Source organism: Geospiza fortis, unplaced genomic scaffold, assembly GCF_000277835.1.
Source record: "Geospiza fortis unplaced genomic scaffold, GeoFor_1.0 scaffold11, whole genome shotgun sequence".
Taxonomy (NCBI): domain Eukaryota; kingdom Metazoa; phylum Chordata; class Aves; order Passeriformes; family Thraupidae; genus Geospiza; species Geospiza fortis.
The window spans coordinates 3192438-3212428 of NW_005054304.1; the positions used below are offsets into that span (position 1 = coordinate 3192438).

At 43.7% G+C, this 19991-nt stretch overlaps 2 protein-coding genes across 2 annotated transcripts in view; both read left to right on the forward strand.

Annotated features, from left to right (window-relative positions):
* SLC10A7 (solute carrier family 10 member 7) overlaps positions 1 to 7937 on the forward strand; it is a gene marked incomplete at its 5' end in the record, with an annotated part of 140166 nt that extends 132229 nt beyond the window's left edge. The window contains 2 exons of the mRNA XM_031066475.1: positions 866 to 1011; positions 4258 to 7937. Of these exons, the coding sequence (XP_030922335.1) occupies positions 866 to 1011; positions 4258 to 4302 (191 nt within the window). The remainder of the gene's footprint in view (positions 1 to 865; positions 1012 to 4257) is intronic.
* Positions 7938 to 15042: 7105 nt separating this feature from the next.
* On the forward strand, positions 15043 to 18099 carry LOC102042777 (acrosin-like). Its single transcript, XM_005418208.2, has 6 exons — positions 15043 to 15239; positions 15482 to 15688; positions 16060 to 16325; positions 16559 to 16704; positions 17187 to 17341; positions 17812 to 18099. The coding sequence occupies exons 1-6, from the start codon at positions 15043 to 15045 to the stop codon at positions 17990 to 17992; spliced, it is 1152 nt and encodes a 383-aa protein (XP_005418265.1). The 3' UTR covers positions 17993 to 18099.
* Positions 18100 to 19991: the final 1892 nt, after the last annotated feature.

Sequence of the window (19991 nt, forward strand, 5' to 3'; positions counted from 1 at the left end):
GCAAAGTTCCAAGATTTGAACAGATAATTTTGAACAGTAATATGTTCAAAGTAGGCATAATTGGTTTCATTACTGCAGAAGTGAATAAAACTTATTTTTACATATCACATCATCAAGCAGGAAGATTGTGCATGGAGATATCTGATAGAATTAGCACTGTTGAGTGCAAATTCCAGCTCTTGGAAAAAATGGCCCATCTCTAGGTCTTAGCACTCACTTCTTCCAGCATCTAGCAACTTCTGTACTCCAGCTGCTGCCTAACTGTGGGCAGGATCACTTCCTATTGCTCACCCAGCTGATTGAATCTTTTGTGTCTCATGGATCAGTAAAAGCAGGGGAGGCTCTCATTTAGATACTCACCAACTGGAGGGAATGTACAAGCAAAACATGACCCTCCTCCAGTGGAGAACAGACCAAAGAAAGGTTGCAAAGGTTACAAGCAGGAGTTGGGCAGGTTGGATGGAGGACAATCATGTGAACACAGAACAGCCCAGTGAGAGGAGATAGTAAAGAAGCAGTACAGAACTGTGGTCAGCAACTGAACAGTCATGCTGTAGCAGAATGTTCTGTATATCAAGTCTTCAGCAGCAGTTTTTATTTACTGCAATATTAGCATCATTAGAAAAGATCTTTTATGGCATTCCCTACTCCACCCTTTCTGCCACAGAACTTTCTCTGCCATGTATTTTTTGTATTCATGCTCTTGCTCATTTGGGTTGGATTTTTAATATATAAAACATTTCAGCTCATTTTGGGATTTTTTTCTTTTATTATTGTGAAATGTCAGTGCAACATAAAATGCTTTGCTTTTATCTGGAGCTCAAAGTCTGAGGTGAGAGTCTGTCTCCTGTTTTTCTGCCTGCAGGGATTCCCATGCTGAAGATAGTATTTGCAGGTTATGAATACCTGTCCTTAATTTCCGTCCCTTTGCTCATCTATCATCCTGCTCAGATCCTTCTTGGCAGTCTGTTGGTACCAACAATAAAATCCTGGATGGTTTCTAGGCAAAAGGTAAGGATTGCTGAATTTGATTTATAATGGCAAGTGTACTGTGAGGGGAAAAATACCAAAACACACGTCCTAAACTCCTGAGGTTTCTTCTATGGCTGGGATTTTTCTATTTCCTTGTTTCCTCTACAACAGTGATAATCACAGCAGTATCAAAATAAAAGTGCAGAACTTTATCCTGCTTGAAAAGGGGATTGAAGAAACTCTGAAAAAGTTCAAAGCATGAAGTTAGACCTCTACAGTTAATTCAAGTTACAAATTCATTCAAATTATGAATTCAGAATATGCCCCATAAGAATGTCTCCATCCATTAGCTGACTAATAATCAGAGCTTTGGATCTCCTTTATGGAGAAGTTACAAAGATATGTTGGCTGGCATGTGAGCTGGGGAAATGAGGTAAAATAAGGACACTTTCTGAACTGGATTGAAGCAGGATGAAAACTTTTTTCCTCTTCCCCCCCACCATTTGTGTCACTCCTTACAATAGCAAGAAGTCTACAGCAGTCTGGGTCATCCTATTTCATGCCAAAATTAAGACATGGAATAACTTGTAGGATTATACACTATAACCTAGAGGGCTTGGAATCAACATCGCTGATTCAAATCGTGCTTATTTCAGTACAAATTGAAGGTATTGACATGTGACAGCCATTCTATGTGAAATGATAGCACTGGTTTTAGTCAGGTTCTCAGAATAACCACCCTGCAAAAAGCTAGTCCATTAAATCGAATTTAATGCTGTCTTCTAATGTTCTGAGATAATAAAGATCAAGAAGCTGCAGCAACTGAAGCAACCTTTGGCAGCCATTTCAGTGATGGTTGAGAGCTACTGTGGGAAGCCCAGCTCCATCAGCACCCTGCATTCTCCACTTAGCACTGGAGAAATTTTATTGCTAACACTCATATTTCCAATTTTCAGCAAAACCCAGTGGCTGTCATTTTACAGCTTCACACCACTAAAGTAACCTTGCTATCTTGAATGCTAAAATCCCAAATCAGCTATTTTCATGTGTTATCTGACTTGTAAAAAGCAGGAAAACGCTCAGTTTTGAGAAATTGTGTTCAGAAATCAGATCTGGTTAATATATACTGGTCCGAGTATCTGAAAATGAAAATCTGAGAATCCAGTGGCAATTATCCATCAGTCTGAAAATTATGGTTTTTCTTTTAATCAGAAATTATCAGGAGACTTTACTGGTGGTATAAAGAAAATTCCATGCTATTCCTGTAGAAAGACAGCCTAAAGTTTATGCTGCTGGTTACAGAATAATCCCTGCAATGCTGACTTCTCTTCAGCATCTCAGGAGTGAGGCTGGAGCTCATCCAGACCTCCCTGATTCTCAGGGCAGTAATGGCCTTTAGGGGCTGCTGTCAGCTGCTGCAAATTAAAACAGCCTTTAAACAGAGCATCAGAACAGTCAAGCAGTACTGGAGAGATTTACAGTTCACCAGCACTAGTTTCTTATTCATTAAGCATCAAATAAACCTCCTGTGCTAAGCAGACTGTAATGCCACTGTAGAACCACTTTGGGGGATTGTTGTTCTGTTGCTGCAGTTTCTTCAGTTGGTCTTCTGTATTATTCACAAATGTTATTTTAATTACTCTTTGAAAAAATCAATGAGGTTGGCTCTGGTACAGTTGCAATAAGCATAATAGAAGTGAATGTTGTGACTGGATAATGGTCTCCTGCTTTGAAAATAAACATGTCATCATCACCCTTGATGTTTATTTTCTACAAACACCTTGGCTTCATTTTGGCATCTCTCTTGCAGGGGGAGGCAGTTATCCAGTCACAGTACTCAACTGCAGTGACATTCTTACTTAATTATGATAGTACATGTGATCGGGTTGTATGAAATTGAATTTAAATATTTAGAGGTTCATCTACACTAAGGTATTTCTACTTTGTAAATATGGCAGCAGAATCTGCCAAACTACAAAGTTAAAAAATTGTTTCCCCAAACAAAGTGTGGGATGATGTCTCTCTCTCCAAAGTCTCTTGCTGAATAATATTGAAAAGACTAATCTCAAAGGGCTGGATTTAACAATAGTTAAATGCTGGTGTTTCTGAGGGGAATATATCCCATTTATTTTTAAAGGTTTGGGGTTTTTTTAAGGGTTTACATTTGTGCTGGAGTGATTTTCAAGCAGTGCTTACAAGCTTTAAGTGTACAATATTAAAGGTTAATATCTACAATAAGAAGCCCCATCAGGCATCTCTCAGACTGAAAATTGCTTGTTTTGCCAACCTGCTGGAAACAAGAAGTCAGACAAATGCCAGTCTGTCAGGGCTCTTCACCCAAAAGACTTCCTTCAGAAAAACAGAGGTTCCAAATTTCAGGAATTTGCTAATTTGTCTAAATTCCTCTCATCTGAGCCAGTTTGTCCCACCTAAGAGGGCATGGAGCTTTTTTTGCTGCTGAGCACACCAAGAGCCAGCATCCTTCCCACTGCCCACACTGCTGCACAGGAGCAGCTGAAAACCCAATGCTTTTTGAGCCTATCACATTTCTCTCCTTACTTAGAGAGGCTGCTTCCTGCCAAACTGGAAGCATGAGCACTGAGCTGAACTTTTGCCACACACTGAATACCTAGCTCAGCCACCATAATTGGCCAGCCCTGTGAGGAACACAGAGCTGGACCCTGCCATCAAAAAAGAAAGAGGTTTCTTTCTTCCTCAGCAACAATGGAGCTACAAAGATGTCAGGTGTCCCCTGGCATAAGATCACCTCTGGACTGATGGACTTTGGCTATTTCTTACCTGTTCTCAGAAACGAGGGTATAAACATCAAAGATGCATGACATCCACCACTGCAGCAGTGATTATCCTCCGAGCAGGCTTTGAGCCATGTGGAAGGAAGCCAGGCACACAAAGGTGTTGGCACACATTTTCTTCACTGTCTTTCCTTAAGTGGGTCTGAAGCTCTTCTATCTGTGCCACGAGTGGTTTGAGTGGGGTTCAAATGGTCACTTTGTAAAAGGCACCTGAGACCCATCTCTGCTTCCTTCACTGGCACTGTAGCCATAGTCCTTGTGGTTCCTCTGTAAGGGGAGGTTATGATGGGCTGTAAGAGACACAAACATCATCTCAGAGCCCAGAGCCTGTCAGCTGCACGCTGGCTCCTCTCTCAGCCACTCAGAAATACACACAGTGTTTTGTTGCCCTTTATAAATGAGACTCTTACCTTGTGCTGTTGCTTGTCTTTGAAGGGTATAAAAAAGTGACAGTTTTGTTTCCTGTTCACAGGCACTGAAATTAACCAGGCAGCCCAAAGCACCCGTGAAGGTATAATTGTGGAGATGGCCTGTGTCACAGTGAATGTATATATGTACTATACTGTACACACGGACAATTGACACAGCTGGGTTTTGTGAATGTTGCTTTAGTGCATATTTTATTTTTTTATATCTATCTATCTATATATATATATATATTAAAAGATACCTGTTAAGTGCCTTACAGATGCATTTTTGGCAAAAGCATTGTTTTCAGAAGCCACTTTGTTGGTTGCTGCAAGAGGTTGTACAGTATTTTGGAGTCCATTAGTTTATTTTTCTAACTGAGTGAATGGTCATGACTGACAGCTGGTTCTTCCATTGCCCCTGCTGTGAAGCCAGGGTGCACCAGCAGCAAGTCTCTGTTTTAAACTAGCCAAAATGACCAGGAGCCTATCCCACTGCTGGCTTACCAGCTCTTCTCTTGGGGAAGAGCTTTCTGGAGGTTTTTTTCTGAGATTGACTTGAATTTCTGTGTGACTCTGTTACACTCCCTAGTCATATGACTGTGACATGCCTTTTTCTTCTGAGTTTGTGTATACTCAGCATGGGGCCATCCAATGGATAGAAGCTGAAAAGCATGAATTATTTGCATTTGTTGACACAGTTGTCTAGACATTCCTTCAAAGTTAATGGTATCTCAAGAAAATTCTTTCAATTCCATTGTATGATATTGTGCCATTGTATATCTTAAATGCCTCATAAGCTTCTTCAAAGAAATGGTCTGGTGCTTGGGTTATGAGTGAAGTATTTGTGTTTGCACCTAGGAGATCTTTTTATCATTTACCCCTGAAAAACATGAATTTTTGGTTTTCTTTTTTTCTTCGCCTTCCCCCTGTACAATGCAGAGAGACCTGCACAGAGAATTTAGGATGCTGAAACAGAGCCTTTATTGTAATAAGCCAAGCTATGTTTTCTCTATTACTGCATTGGTAATGAATAGTAGCTTATGAGGACAAGAAAGTTGACAATTTATTATTTTTTTTGCTAATTAAAAGGATCCTTATAGTAACAGAAACGCTATCTTAGCTCATTTGACAATCAATCACAACTTTTAAAAATAATATTACTCTTTCTAATAAACTTAGGTGAAAAAAGAATACAAAATACTATTTCTAGGCATTGAAGAGAAAGGAATGCAGGCATATATTTAAACATGCAGCCAGCACTACATCTTGTCTGGGAGATGAAGATTTCAGAAACGTGCTCTAGTCCAGACTGGGGGGTGTGCCCCTCGGCAAAAACTGTGCTGGCAATTGTGCATTAAAATATTAAGTAAGGAAAGGAATAGGTCAACGTGGGATCAATATAAATGCAGAGCTTCCATGTATGTCATGGTTAACATTGCAGCTAAAGGTGTGGCTCAGTGCAAACACCTTGCAGCAAGTCTGTAGCAAACGTAGATGATAAGAGCTCTGATAAGGTTGTAAGCCTTTACACAAGCTGAAGATCTTCTATGTGACAATAGGCATGTGAAATTCATATCCTTTTGCCTTACTGAAAAAAAAAATGTGCTTGGTTTACCTAGTCTGTTACTTCCAGTCCTGTGAACAGCAGGAGAAAAGTAATCTGGTACCAATCCTCGGTGCTTTATGTGATGGCCGCTCCCTGTTGCCATCTGTGTGAGAAACTGCAGGGAGCTGACAGCATCACCCTGCTCAGAACTGGCACACCAATAAAAGGACCATGTGACAAAGTTATGGTGGCATGTGCCACCTCCTTTCCTTCCCTGGAGGGGGGATCAAGCTCTCCCTGCTGAGTAGGCAAGAGGGCTGAAGGACACTGTCCACTGCCCATGTCCCCAGGGCTCTGCTCTCTTCCCACTGGGCAGTGGGCAGTGAGCTCACAGTTTGATCAGTGCATCCCCAGGCAGCACAGGCAGATCCACCAACAGGCCTGCTAGGAAATGGAGAGTTCCTGGGCCAAATTCAAGGTTCCACTTCCTTAAGTATTCTAAGTGGCAACTGGTTCCATATGGGAAAAAATTCCTCTGGGTTTAAAAACCTCGCTTGTAGCTGGGGACAGATCCAGACTCAGGATGGTTTCTTTATGTTCTACTTCCATAAACCTGAATTTCCAGAGAATATAAAGACTTAATCCCAATCCCACTGAAATCAATGACTCTTTCTGTTGGTTTTGAATGATGAGACAACAGCCCAGAGGCAGTGTTCCCTTTTCAAAATACATAGCAAGAGTTCAAGCAGACAGTAGCTGACTGCGGTTGTGTCAAAGCTAAATAATCAGAACACTGCAAGTATCCTTACTGAGCTACCTCCATGTACTGAATCTCTGCCTTTCAGTACTTCCAACAACTTGCTTAGATTTCATTGAACACATCCTTTGTTTTTTGGTTTGGTGGGGGTTTTTTTCAACATTTAAGACTATTTCAAATTGTTTTACAATGTAGTTTTGTTAGTCTCTTTACAAAGTCCTTATTGATTGCTTTGGGGCAGCTTAAATATTGTGTATGAGTGTTGGAGATGTTGGTCTAAAGGGAATATCAAGCTAAACTGAAATATATATTTTAAATTCATACTTAATGAAACTGAATTGTGCACATCAATTCTGTTAAGACTGTTAAGATGTTTGTTTTATGAATTGCTATATGTCTTTAATAAACAGAATGGTTTTGAATTCAATTTTGTTAAAAGGAAAACAAGATAAAATTATTTATCCTTTAGGTCACATTTTTTCCTCTGTTGTCTGTTTTATTCTTTTGTGGGTGAGCTTTTAAACTTTTTGATTGTTTTTTAAAACAAAAGCCCATTAACTGTCTGGAAATACTTTATGAACTCTGGGAAAGAAAGTCCTCAGAATGCTGCTAACTGTCATCAATTGAAAATTAATTCATTGAACTTAAACAGTTTTTCAGTAAAGGGTTAGAACAACTCTTTTAAATATAACTTTGAATATAACTGATATTAAACATAATCAGGCAAAACTGATGGCAAATGAGAACTTTGCCCATGTTACAACATGAAGATTCTCTTGATCATCAACACTTTGTATTTCTGCTTCTCTATAATCCCATCCAGTGATAGCAGTGGAAAAAAACCCACCCAAACAATAAAACAGCACTTCAGAGGTCATGGGCAATGTTAGCACTTTGTGTTGAATTACTGAAACATTTTATTTCCCTTTTTGTGCATTAAATTGAACAGCTTTTGATAACTCCAGTAACTTATCAAGATAAACAATTTTTCCTGTAGTTAAAATCAAAGGTGTGGTTGTGTTTTTTCTCATTGATCCTATAGTTGGTGTGAGCAGGTTATGTGGTAGAAAGGCAGTCTCAGCCGAAGCTGCGCAGTTGTGCTTGTTCACAGAGCAGAAGGCGCTTGGTTGTACAGAAGTAGTCCCCTACATTGCTCCGGCAGTCAGGGAAAAAGGAGCTGTTAGTTTTATTTGTTACATTTTTGTGGAAATATCTTGACAGCGGGAGGTTAGAAGGCAAGATGAAATATGGTCTGTCTGCAAGCACATTGATTTATGTGCAAGTGCATACGTGCATAAGAGATGAGCAGTTATATATGTAGAAATGACTAGAAAGGGCTAAGTCCCTGGGATACATTTTTTTTGCAAGACTGCATATGGAGAAAGAGCTACTTTTTTTGATGTTATTCTGCCATTAAAAATGAAATTTCAGACACTGAATTGTGTTTTGTATTGAATCATAATCTCATACAGAACCCTTAAAGCAGACAATCGCAGCTTTGTATTTGTAAACTGTAGACTGTTTTGCACTTAAATAGATGTTGATGCATTTGGGAATTACAACACAGTAAAGGGCTAAATCATAGTTTCTCCATTTGGTTATTATCCAAATGCATTTATATTACTATTATTATAAAGTGCCAGGAACACAGGCAGTCCCTAGCAAACACGTTAAATAGACAAGAGACTAAATTCTGCCCTTGGTTACACTTGCACATCTCCAGTGCAAGGTTGTTAAGCTGCAGAGCAGTCTCCCCAGGGAAGCTGTTTGAAGAGCCCTGCCATCGTTCTAACAAAGCTCGGGGATAATATAGCACATGATGAGACTAAATGAAGAGTATTTTACTTTAGATTTGATGGCCTGCCCTTTCCAGCATCTTACAAACCAAATATCTTTTGTTCCTATTTCCATGGGGTAGCCCCAGTCTCCCAGACTAAAAGTTAAGGCATCCTGTCAGAACAATGTCAGGAGAGGGATGAGGGATGTGGTCTCCTCTCTGCCATTTTCCTGCTTCAAACACACTATTGCTCGTGATCATTAGACTGCAGCTTCTACGAGGAGGCATTTTGACTTAAATTCCTCCAAGCTGATGTGTCCTGTTCCTGTAAAATCCTCATTCAACAGAGGGCACCCTGCAGGACGGCAAGGAATCTTCTGGAGTTGCATGGACAAGCTGTGAAGGACTAGAGAAAGCAATGCTGGGAAATGCAGGTTGGAGACGTTGCTCCAGGCAAGTCTGTTTTGTGCCAGCATCTAAAGCTGCAGCAAAGGTCATGAAAGCAGCCTCTGGATTGTTCCTCTTGCCAGAAAGGTGGAGAGTGAGATCTTCAGTGAGAAGTGAAATTAAATTTATTAGTGATTAAAAGGACAAGAGAGATGTGTTGGAAACAATGAATGCCAATGAGGCCTCTCGGCTGCTCCCCTAAGCAAGTTGCAGTCTCGGTGGAGCATCAGCTTCTCAGTCCCCCAAATTGCAGTAATCGAGTCTGGAGCTGAGGGGAGCATGAGTCACCATTAATTTGCCCATCAGTGCAGGCCAAGTTTTCAAAATATTTTTAGATGCATTTCCACAGGGATTTCTGCCAGCCAGTGACCTATAGAGTGACAAGAAAATGAGCAATAGCTGCTGCTGAATCAGGCTTTGCTCCCTGCCACCTACCCTTCTGATCATAGTCAGGGGCAGGGAGGGCAGGTAAATCAAAGGCTTTTGGAATTATCACGCAGAAAAGAGCCCTGCTGATCTGGTAGGAGCACCTGGATTTGTTAAGTAACAAAATAACCTGTGAATTCCTGGGCTGCCTGGTAGGTTCAGATGAACTTTGACAGTGTTGCTAGCCCCAGCCAGAAGAGGTGTCAGATTAGGAACAGATTGGGATCCATGCTCCAAGGAACAGCCCACAGCCAGCAGCTGCAGCCCATGGAAGAGGCTGTGCACCTCCTAAGGATCTCATACTTGAACATCTCATCTGCGCTTTGTCTGGGTTCAAAACTGCCATCTGGCACAACCACCTGTCACCCAGGTAAGCAAAAGGAAAAAAGCCTCTGGGTGGCATCTTGTGTGGGAGGGCTACATCTAGTATAATAGCCACAAAATCAAAGACTTGCAGATGTTGGCATGCTGGTGCTGGTTCATCTCTTACTATTCATGGTCAGTCTTCTTATTAAACAATTCCAACTTCTAAGGGAAATCAGCTGTCTGGAAAGGGAAGAAAATGGAAAGGAAAGACAATTGAAGGAAAGAATAAAACTGAAAGGAAATTGAAGGAAAGACAATTTCATTGATAGGATTAAAAAAATATATGGAGGTCATGTGAGAACTGGCATTCTGCCAGGAGAAATGCAGGAAATAAAATTTGAGACTCCTGTGACAATAATTGGATATGAAATTCTATTGACAAAAGCTTTTGCAGTTCTGTGCTCCCTCTGTTCTTTAGCATTGTGACTGCAGTCTTTCCCTGTTTCTATCCTTTCTCTGCTGCACAGCCCATACCCAAGATGTCACAAAATTGTTTTATTTCCCACTGCCTTCCCTGTGTAGTTTTGCCACTTCTTGTCAACAGTGCTTGATGAAGTAAGTGATAAAATGTCTTTTTCCCTTTTTTTTTTAAGTTTAGCTTCTCCCAGTTAGCTGTCCCTATCTGAACCTGGTGTCATCATCAAGATGATGCTCTCATCTGTTCTCCAAACTCTCTTAGAGACCCTGTCCTGTAGCCAAGAAACCAGGGCAGCTTTCCAAGATGATGCTTGGGGAAGCAGAACTCAGCTTTTTGTGCTGACACTGAACAACTTAACCCATGCAAATTACAGTTCTTGTGTTCTTTGTTGGGACTCGCAGCTCCCCTGGAAGGGAACACCCACATGAAGCTCACTGCTGCATCCATTAGAGTCACTGTCAGTCCTTTGGGCAAGCCCAAACTGCATTTGACAAATTTTGCCAAGTTCTCCAGCAAATTCTTGCTTGTTCTGTTTATTGCTTCAAATTAGAGAAGCAATAATACTTAAAATATTGCTTCAAATTAGAGAAATGTTGGGAGGACCTCTATTTTTCTTTCTAAAAATTACAAAAATCCCTTTTTTGATCTATTTTAGGTCTCTGTTTGCCTGAAAAATTAGCTGTAATTTCCCAGAAGTGGCTCAGGACTGCTATATTTGCCTCACACATTCACTCTGCCCCTTCCCCAAAACATACAGTCTTTCAGGTACCTCACAGCGAGTTGCATAAAGCCCTCTTTTAGAAAACAGCTGCAACATCTGTTTATCTGGTCCAATTCCCTGATAAATAAAATATATCCCAGAGGCATAATAGGGTGCTAAAAATAAGAGTATGACACAATTGGAGCCAGTTAATCTGGTAAGTCTGTTTGCTGCAGCTCTCGGAGTGTTAATGTGAGAAGCCTGTATCTTTGCAGCCTGGCTGGCTGTGAGCATTGCATGTGGATCTCTCCTGGATCCAGAGCCAAATCCCACAGTACTGTGCCGTCCTGTGCTCACAAACTTCCTCCCTCTGGCCTCTGCAGGTGTAAAAACCTAGGGGAATTGTGATATGTGAAATTTTGTGTGAGTCAGGGAGCAGAACAGAAGCACCGCAGTCAGCGGAGCCTGACTTGTGTTTGCGATCAGGTAGCGCCTGTTTGTGCCACAAAACGTGTAACCTCTCTGATCAGAAAAGGCACAAAGAGCTGTACGTACCTGCACTATCACACATCAGTGTCCCAAATAATCTCATGGTAGTTATCTATCAGGGCAGTATCAAAAAACCCAACAAAATTCAAATCTTGCTGGTATCAGTTTTTCAGATGATTTTTTGGTAGGGTTTTTTTGTTCTGTTTTAAAGTGAGGTGCATAGTATGTGAGTAAAAACTCCTCCATGTGTATCATTGTGTATATTAAATCATTATCCTCTCTGTTCCATAATTTGATCACATATTTTTAGGAATGTATTTTTCTTATCTAACTCTCTGCTTTCAACAGGAAACTCCTTCTGCTAACTCATCCCATTTGAATTTTTATATTTCAATTGCATGAGAACCTTGAATTTTGGTATATGCTTAAATATGCTCCAGTTTATGGCAAGAAGCAGCTTCCTATGTTTAAAAAAGAAATTTAGTGAGAAATTTCAATTTTTTTTAATACTAGTGAAAATAAAATTTAGTCTGTTAAGATGGCACAGTGATAGTCTTTGAATAGATGTTGCTTTGAATGTGTTTTAATTTCTTTTCCCAGAAGCCTCAGTTTAGGAGCTTATTTTCTTAGTAACAAAATATTGCTCTGAATAATCCCAGAAGCATAATACATTAGTAGAAAGAAAAGAGTATTTATAGCCAGTAATTCAGCTGTTATAAATTATGACTGTAAAGAAAGAGAAAAAGGTTCCTTTTTAAAACTTGCTGCCAGATTCTGGTACAGCGATACTGAGTAAGTTAAGTTCTTCTGATGAACAGTCAAGTCTTGAGTAGTTTTCATTTAAAGAAGACTTTATTAAGAATTTTTCTCAAACACATCTTTTTTGTTCTGTTTTGAGCAGACTTCCATCTGAATAAAACTCTCAGTGACTTTTTAGCCTACATTAAATTCCCACTGACAAACAGATGAGAATTATTATTGATTTTCTCCAGAAGGAACTAATAGGCTTTGCCAAATATATCATGCAGATCCTAAGTGTGCTATTCATCTCTTCTGCAGATTATTGCTTAAAAGCCATGATAGTTGTCCTTTAAAAATCAAAAGTCAAATCAGTGCTTTGACTTGAAGTGAAAAATTTGGACTGATGGTCATCCTGGGCCTTATTATTGTTTGGTTTTTTGCAGTTTGGAAAATGAGAGGGCTGGCAGGCATGGATTCTTGGTAAGTGTGGATTCTTAGTTTCCAGGGAACTTGAGCACACCTGGAGACTGGAGGTGACTGGTTTGTGTTAATGAGTGGCTCAGTTATTTATCCCTCCCCAGTATTATGGAGCACCCCAAGGCTCCTGAGAAGCCAGAGCTGACAGTGGAGTTGATCACCTTCAACTTGGACACCTTTTGTGTCTGTGCATCTGTCTGTGTGTCAGTCATGGCCCAGGGCCCTAACCAGGTCCTGAAATATTCCAGCATCTTCCCCTGTTTCAGTTCCCTGTGTTCTGGAAGTTGTAGATACTTTGTGCCCCTCCTATCTTTCAAGAAAACATTGTAGGTAATTATTATATTTACTCAATGAGCTTTTTGTTGATTTGAGCTTATTTGGTGCAATCACTGGTGCTTCTGCAGCACATATTCCATCATCTGATTGTTTCCTAATTAATGGAGGAGTCTAATCTAGTTTTTAAGTACCCTTCATTGTTGTTTTTTTTTTGTTGTTGTTGTTGTTGTATGGGAATTGATTTAGAGTTGAAACATGTCTCAGCTAATTGCATGACATAATACCACAAAACTGTATGAATTAACAAATACTAATATGTATTTAACATCTGTCCTAGATACCAGTGTTTCTACCCACACACAGAGGATGCTGCTACTGGCTGAAATTAGAAGACAGGAACAATGTAGATTATCCAAAGTCTGTATTCCTCTAGCAAGTTTCAAATCAGCATGAGACTCTATCCTATTCAAATATTTATCTGTTCAGCATCTTCACCAAAAAGAGAACTTTCTAGATGACCCTTGTGGCCAGCAGAAGTTGTGGTTCTTGCTGATATTACTCAATTAACATTGTATGAAATTTCTCCAAATGTGTTGACTGCCCTATCCAACTTAAAGGGAAAAACAACCAAAAAACACCCAAAAAACCCCAAACCACCACCAAACACCCCAAAAAACACCCCACAACCCAAAACCAACCAAACAAAAAAATTCCCCAAAACAACAACAACAAAAAAACACCCACATCCTTTAAATTTCTCCTGTTTGTCACTAAAATAATGCATTATAAATTTGCCAAGTCTTGCAAACCAGCACAATTTCATATTCTGGGCACAACATTAATTTTCACTGGAAAATATGTGTTTAGAATTACTAGATCTGCTCAAACATTGAATGCAGTTATTTTTCAGTATTTTCCGTACATGAAATTTAACTACCTTGTTGTATCAAAAATCCAGCTGTACTTGCAAACAAACAAAGAAATTTTTAAAAAAAGCTGGAAGAGGAAAAGGGGAAGGAAGAAACCCATATGTGACCTCTGGTGGTTTTAAGACTTACTCAGAATATTGTACCTTCATCAATGATTAAATGACTCTCCCCTTTAAAATGTATTGAGCCCTCATTTTTATGAGGATGGATATTACTACAACAGAAATTCAACCTCTCACTGAGAAAAAGGGTAATCATAAGAATGGGAAAACAACTCAGATAAGTAAAACCAATGCAAATGCAAACCTTTCACCAACTCCTTAAGAGAGATTGACAATCTGCAGAAGTGTAAACACATGGGGCCTATATTTCTGGAAATAAGAAATGGTGGCAGATGCTCAGCTGGCACTGACACATCAGGTAACCATCACTCTGGGAGGACAGGTACTCTCTGAAAACTGGGCACTTTTAATAAAATTGAAAAGAAAGTGCTTAAACACTGAGGTGTCCAAAAATTTAATTTGGTTTGCAAATACAGATTTTGACTCTTTTTCAAGATTCTCATTTTTTCTTCTTTGTGTGTATCTTTTCCTTGCTCTGTCTGAAAACAGAAAAATGGGTAGAAATTACTGTGTAACTAGATTAATATGTATATACACACTTATTAATTGCATACATCTGTACCAGTCAGCAGGTTAATATTTAGATACCATTTTGATTACATATTTTATTTTTTGTTTATTTGGTTAAGGACCTTCAGGAGGTTTTCAGAATATATGGGCTGGCATGAAAAGCAAAGCTAGATTCTATCAGATATATTTCAATGCCTCTTAATACCATGTGCTTTCATCAGTTTTTTCTCTATGCCTTGTTCATTGTAGGCAGCACTTAGTCCTTCAGAGAGAGTGCTGACTGTGGCTGAGAAGTCATCCTGGAAAGCAGGGACACAGGTATTTTCCATTTTAGATACACAGGCCAAAATACCACATATACATGACCAAACTGACTTTTACTTAGGTACTACATGATAGGAAAAGTCAGTCAAATTGTCATATTTTAAAGAATGAAAGCAAAATTGTCCATCTTGCTGACAAATGGATCTGTGCTTTCCTGTGCCTCAGGGCCTGCACACCCTCATCCTGCAAGCAGAGGTGCCTACAAGAAAGCTGGAGAGTGATTTTCTATAAGGACAAATAGTGATAGAACAAGAGGGAACGATTTCAAGCTGAAACAGAGCAGGTTTAGAAAAGGTATTAGGAAGAAATTCTCGACTGTGAGGGTGGTGAGGCACGGGCACAGGGTGCCCAGAGAAGATGTTGCTGCCCCATCCCTGGAAAAGCTCAAGGCCCAGTTGGATGGGGCTTTGAGCAGCAGCTGGTGTGAGGTGTCCCTGCCCTGGATTGGAACTGGATGATCACTGAGGTCCATTCCAACCCAAACCATTCTATGGCTCCATGTTGCTGCTGGGGCCCCTGTCAGAGGCTGCCGTGCCCGGAACATGGAATGGCTGCTCTGTGACATCAGCCCAGGGCTGAGGGCGCTACAGGTGCTGCGGGCACTGCGGCTGTGCTGGCACACGGAGCCTTGCTCCCGTAGCTGGCACGAGCCTCGGGCAGCCATAGCCATGCTGCTGCTGTGCTTCCTCGCGCTGCTGGCCATGTGCAGGCCTGTGCAGGCCATGTGGAACACCTGCAAGTAAGTGGCCCCAGGCTCGGGCAGGGATCTTGGCCAGCACTGGGGGCTCCCTGGAGAGGGCCTGCTTGTCCTCCATGGCCAGGCCGCAGCTCCCCGAACCCCACGGGGAAGCCTCAGTTCCTTGTGGACAGGCACACACTCCGTGGCCTTCCCTGGTGTGCTGCCCCACACACCTTGTGGGGAGCTTCTGCTGGAGCAGCAGCAAGCCATGGAGCAGGATGGAAATGACTTTCTACTTGCAGAGGGAACTGCGGAGTCCGGCCCTTGACTTCCGATGAGGAACGAGGCATGACACGCATCGTGGGTGGCAGAAATGCCGAGGTCGGGGCCTGGCCCTGGCTTGTCAGCATCCAAGATCCCTCGGTTTCAGGCACAGGGCATCTGTGCGGAGGGTCCCTCATCAGCACACGGTGGGTCCTCACAGCCGCCCACTGCTTTGCTGAGTCCAGGTAAGCCGGAGCAGGAAGTTGGGATATCCCCACATCATCAACAGCTGCCCTGTCAGCAAGTGCCGTACGCTTCTCCCATCTCATTTCTCTGCAGTGTGCCCAGTGCCTGGGCAACGCAGAGCCCAGCTGAGAAATTTCTCAGGGGAAGGCTGGGCACATGCCACTACTTCCTAGCAGCCTCCAGCTGGCATTCCCAGAGCCTGAGGCGTGCTAGAGCAGTCACCGCCTCCATAAGTGCTGCTTTCCTCTCTGCCTTGAGAAGCAGGAGGCTGGTGACTGCTGGGCCACTGTTGGGCAGCAGGCTGGTCACTGCTGGGCTGCCACTGCTCCAGGCTCTGCTCCCTCTCACCCCTCTCTCCACGTGCCTTCAGGAACATCAGCGCCATGCGCCTGCTGATTGGGGCCATCCAGCTGACGGAGCCAGGCCCTGAGGCCGAGGTGCGCCTGATTAAGCGGCTGCTGATTCACAAGGAATACGGTCCTGCTGACCAGAGCAATGACATTGCGCTGCTGGAACTGAACAAGCCTGTCCAGTGCAACTCCCACATCCAGCTGGTGTGTGTGCCCAACGCCACGGTGAACGTGGCACAGCTGGATACCTGCTATGTTGCTGGCTGGGGTGCCACCACTGCAAGATGTGAGTTTCCAAAAATGGAGGGCAAGCTCAATACACTGGGAAGATGGGTTGGTCTTCCTGACAGCAAAGGCCAAAGCCAGAATAAGGCTGCCCACTCCCTAAAAGCAGACAATAGGGACAGAGAGTTCCAGCACCTCTGTAGAGGCACAGCCAAACTCTAGGGAAGGGGTCCACCTCCAGATAGGGAAAGTGGCAGCAAGCTGTTGAGTCCTCATTCCTTTCTGTGTTCACAGCTCAAAAATCAAGTGATATCCTGCAGGAGGCCAAGGTCCACCTTATCAATGTCCAGATCTGCAACGGCAGTGAGTGGTACCAGGGGGACGTCCATAGCCACAACTTGTGTGCTGGCTACCCGGAGGGTGGCATCGACACCTGCCAGGTGGGAGCATCACTCAGTGACAAGTCACTCAGCCCCCAGCAGCACAGGCAGCATCCCCCCAACACAGCCCAGCCCCTGCTTTCCCTGGCTGGTCACTCTCTCAGCCCTGGCTCCCCACCTTTGCTGGGCCTTCCCAGCCATTCCCCATGTGCAGGGCCTAGCCCAGGACCTGCCTTGTCCGTGAGGCCTGGCACTCTGCCCAGAAAGCCCTGCTAGCGCTCTTTGCAGTCTAGACATCCAGATGCGAATGCTGGAACAATTGTCCTCTGCACGTCCAGGATCACTGTGCAGAGCTGAGACAGAGCCTGACTTCATAGGCTCCCAACCCTCTCCCAGCCAAGCTTCTGGAGGTTCCAGCAGCTGAGCAGAGCCTTGCTCAGCTGAGAATACAGCTCTGGCAGGGGCTATGAGAGAGAAGGAGGCAGCACCGGTGTTGACAGGAGCCACCCAACACCACCTTAATCCTCTCTGGTTCTCTGCAGGGTGACAGCGGGGGTCCGCTCATGTGCAAAGACAATGACGCTGACTTCTTCTGGGTTGTTGGAGTGACCAGCTGGGGCAGAGGCTGCGCCAGAGCGAAACGGCCTGGAATATACACTTCTGTTCAGCACTTCTATGACTGGATTGTGCTCCAGATGGAAATGCTTCCACAATCATGGAATCCTTATACAACTGCCTCACCACCCTGGACTCATCCTACAAATGCCCCATGGCCCACTCAGAAGCCATGGACGAGACCACCTCCCACTCAGATGCCATGGACAAGACCACCTTCCACTTACAACCCATGGCCAACAACACTGCCCCCTCCAAAGCCATGGCCAACAACGCTGCCTCCTCCAAAGCCATGGCCAACAGCACACCCTGCTCCGAATCCATGGCCTACAGCACCGCCCACTCCAAAGCCATGGCCAACAACAATGCCCCCTCCAAAGCCATGGCCAACAACGCTGCCTGCTCCGAATCCATGGCCAACAGCCCCGCCCCCTCCGAAGCCATGGCCAACAACAATGCCCACTCCGAAGCCATGGCCAACAACAACCTCCACTCCGAAGCCAAGTTCATTACCCACACCAGTGGAAGAGATTAATAACTGCCCATTTCCACTCAAGAAGCTGATGTGCCCACTCCAAAGCCATGGCCAACAACAACCTCCACTCCGAAGCCAAGTTCATTACCCACACCAGTGGAAGAGATTAATAACTGCCCATTTCCACTCAAGAAGCTGATGGAATTCTTCACTCAGATGCAGAAGCTCCTGAAGAACCTACAGGGGATTCCAGTTTGAGCAGGAGAATGGACAGGATCCAGTGCAGGTTTCATGGGACTGTGACTGTTTCCTGCTGCGGCAACGCCTGCAGATCCAAAGGCTGCCTCAGTGCCGAAGGCCTGCTCTGTCCTGCCCATATTGCTCCTCTACATGTATGCAAGTGCTAACGTTGACTTAGTTGCTGAAATAAAGTTGCCTTTGTTTGTGGTTAACTATGCTTTCAGTCCAGTTTGGTCTCCTGGGCAAGGCAAGGATTTTCTTGCCCATGACCTGCAAAATGAGGCTGCCTCAGAGCACTTAGGCACAAAGGGAGTCACTCTGAAGGGCTGGAACTGTGTCTGGCCAGACAGAAGAGTGCTCAGAGCCACCACAGGATGAAGAAGACTGGCACATCAAGGCTAGGAAGAGGACAGGAGGAGACAATGCCACGTGCAGACACCTTGGGGAGGGACACTTTGAGGCACACAAGCTGGTGACTCGGGCCTGACAAAAGCCTGAGCTAATGGAGCAGACCTGGGAAGCTCCTGAGCATGACAAGCAAAATTTCTGACCATCACAAAGTCAGGGAGAAGCTGAAAGGAGCCACAGTGCCCTAAGGAAGAGCAAGATTTCAGAGGTAGCAAAGGGACATTGATGTGGGAGGTGGCCACACTTCAGAGATGTGTGAAGGAAAAGTTGGGGTCATTCCAGGGAGGAGAACCTGGTAGGAGCAGAAGGACCCAGGAAACTGCATCTGTATTGCCATCGAAGGCCAAGGTGAGCTAGTTAACAGCACCTGCAACACCAAGTCTGTACACAGGTGGGACACATCTTGGATTCAGGGGGAAAATATAGGGAGGAGAGAAGGTCAGAGAAAGAGAGGAGTCAAGAAGATGAGGGGGAAGTGTAAGCATGGCAGAAGGGAGAATGAAGCAGCCAGTCTCACAGACACAAGCTGCATCCTTGTGCCACAACTGCCCTCGTCAGGACAGGGAGCCTCCCAGAGGGTGCTGCTGTGGCTGACATGGCCAGCCTGAACTGTGCCACATGCGTGTTTCCCGTGCTTTGCACAGGAAGGATGACACTGCCTGGGTATCTCTGGCACATGTGACTGGTGCTGCACTGCTCGCCGGCCATGGCTGTAACCAGGTTGGATACGTGCATGCTGTCTGCAGGAGCCATGTGCTCTAGGGGGTGTTTTTCGGGAAGGAGCTTCTGGCAAGCAGTTGCAGAGAGTAGGGTGGCAGTGAACCCCCCAAAGGGACCATGATGCCACACAGGGTGTTTTCCTGCAAGCTGTTAACAGGAAGTTCTGGGAGCCCCTGCAAACAGAGGGGCTAAAATAAAGCTGGAGAGGGACTTTTTTTACAAGGGCAAGTAGTAATAGGACAAGGAGGAATGGCTTTAAAGTGAAGGTAAGTTTAGAATAGATATTAGGAAGAAATTCTTCTCAAACACAGGAACTCCGTGGCTTCAAAGCCACAGTCAAAGCAAATGTCACAACCATCTCCTCCTCAGAGATGGAAAAAGCCTGTCACAGTCATTACCCTGACACGAGCACCTACCAGCAGCTTCCAACTGCTCATTCAAATGCCAAGTGACAGGCAGATGTTTCCAGGAAGAAATACAGCCCTCTCAGAGCCTTGGGTTGCATCACCCCCCAGGACAGCATTGCCTCAGCCTCCTCTGGCCGGGGCTGTGACCTGCTGCAGTCACTTGAGCTCAGCCGGGCTCAGCTCTGACCATGGGGCCCAGACAGACCAAGTGGCACTGCTGGAATTGGAGAGAGGTTTGCTTTTTCTTGTCACAAACTTCTTTGTTAGCAGGAAGCTGTCAGGAGAAGGGGATATAAGACAACTTACACCCTGCCTATTGTTTTCCCAGCAGCGTTTGTATAGTGGGTTTCTAGAAGAAAAAATCCCCACAAACTGCAGTTGGGAATTTAAAATAGCACTTGGGACAACTGTGTATGCTCTTTAGTGGCTTGATAACTAAGATAGAGTATAAACCATTTAAGTTGAAATGCCACTGTTAAAGG

Coding starts and splice junctions, on each gene's coding strand:
- LOC102042777 (XM_005418208.2), top strand. CDS start 15,043: ATGGAATGGCTGCTCTGTGACATCAGCCCAGGGCTGAGGGCGCTACAG. Junction 15,240..15,481: donor GCCATGTGGAACACCTGCAA/GTAAGTGGCCCC, acceptor TTCTACTTGCAG/AGGGAACTGCGGAGTCCGGC. Junction 16,705..17,186: donor GTGGCATCGACACCTGCCAG/GTGGGAGCATCA, acceptor GGTTCTCTGCAG/GGTGACAGCGGGGGTCCGCT.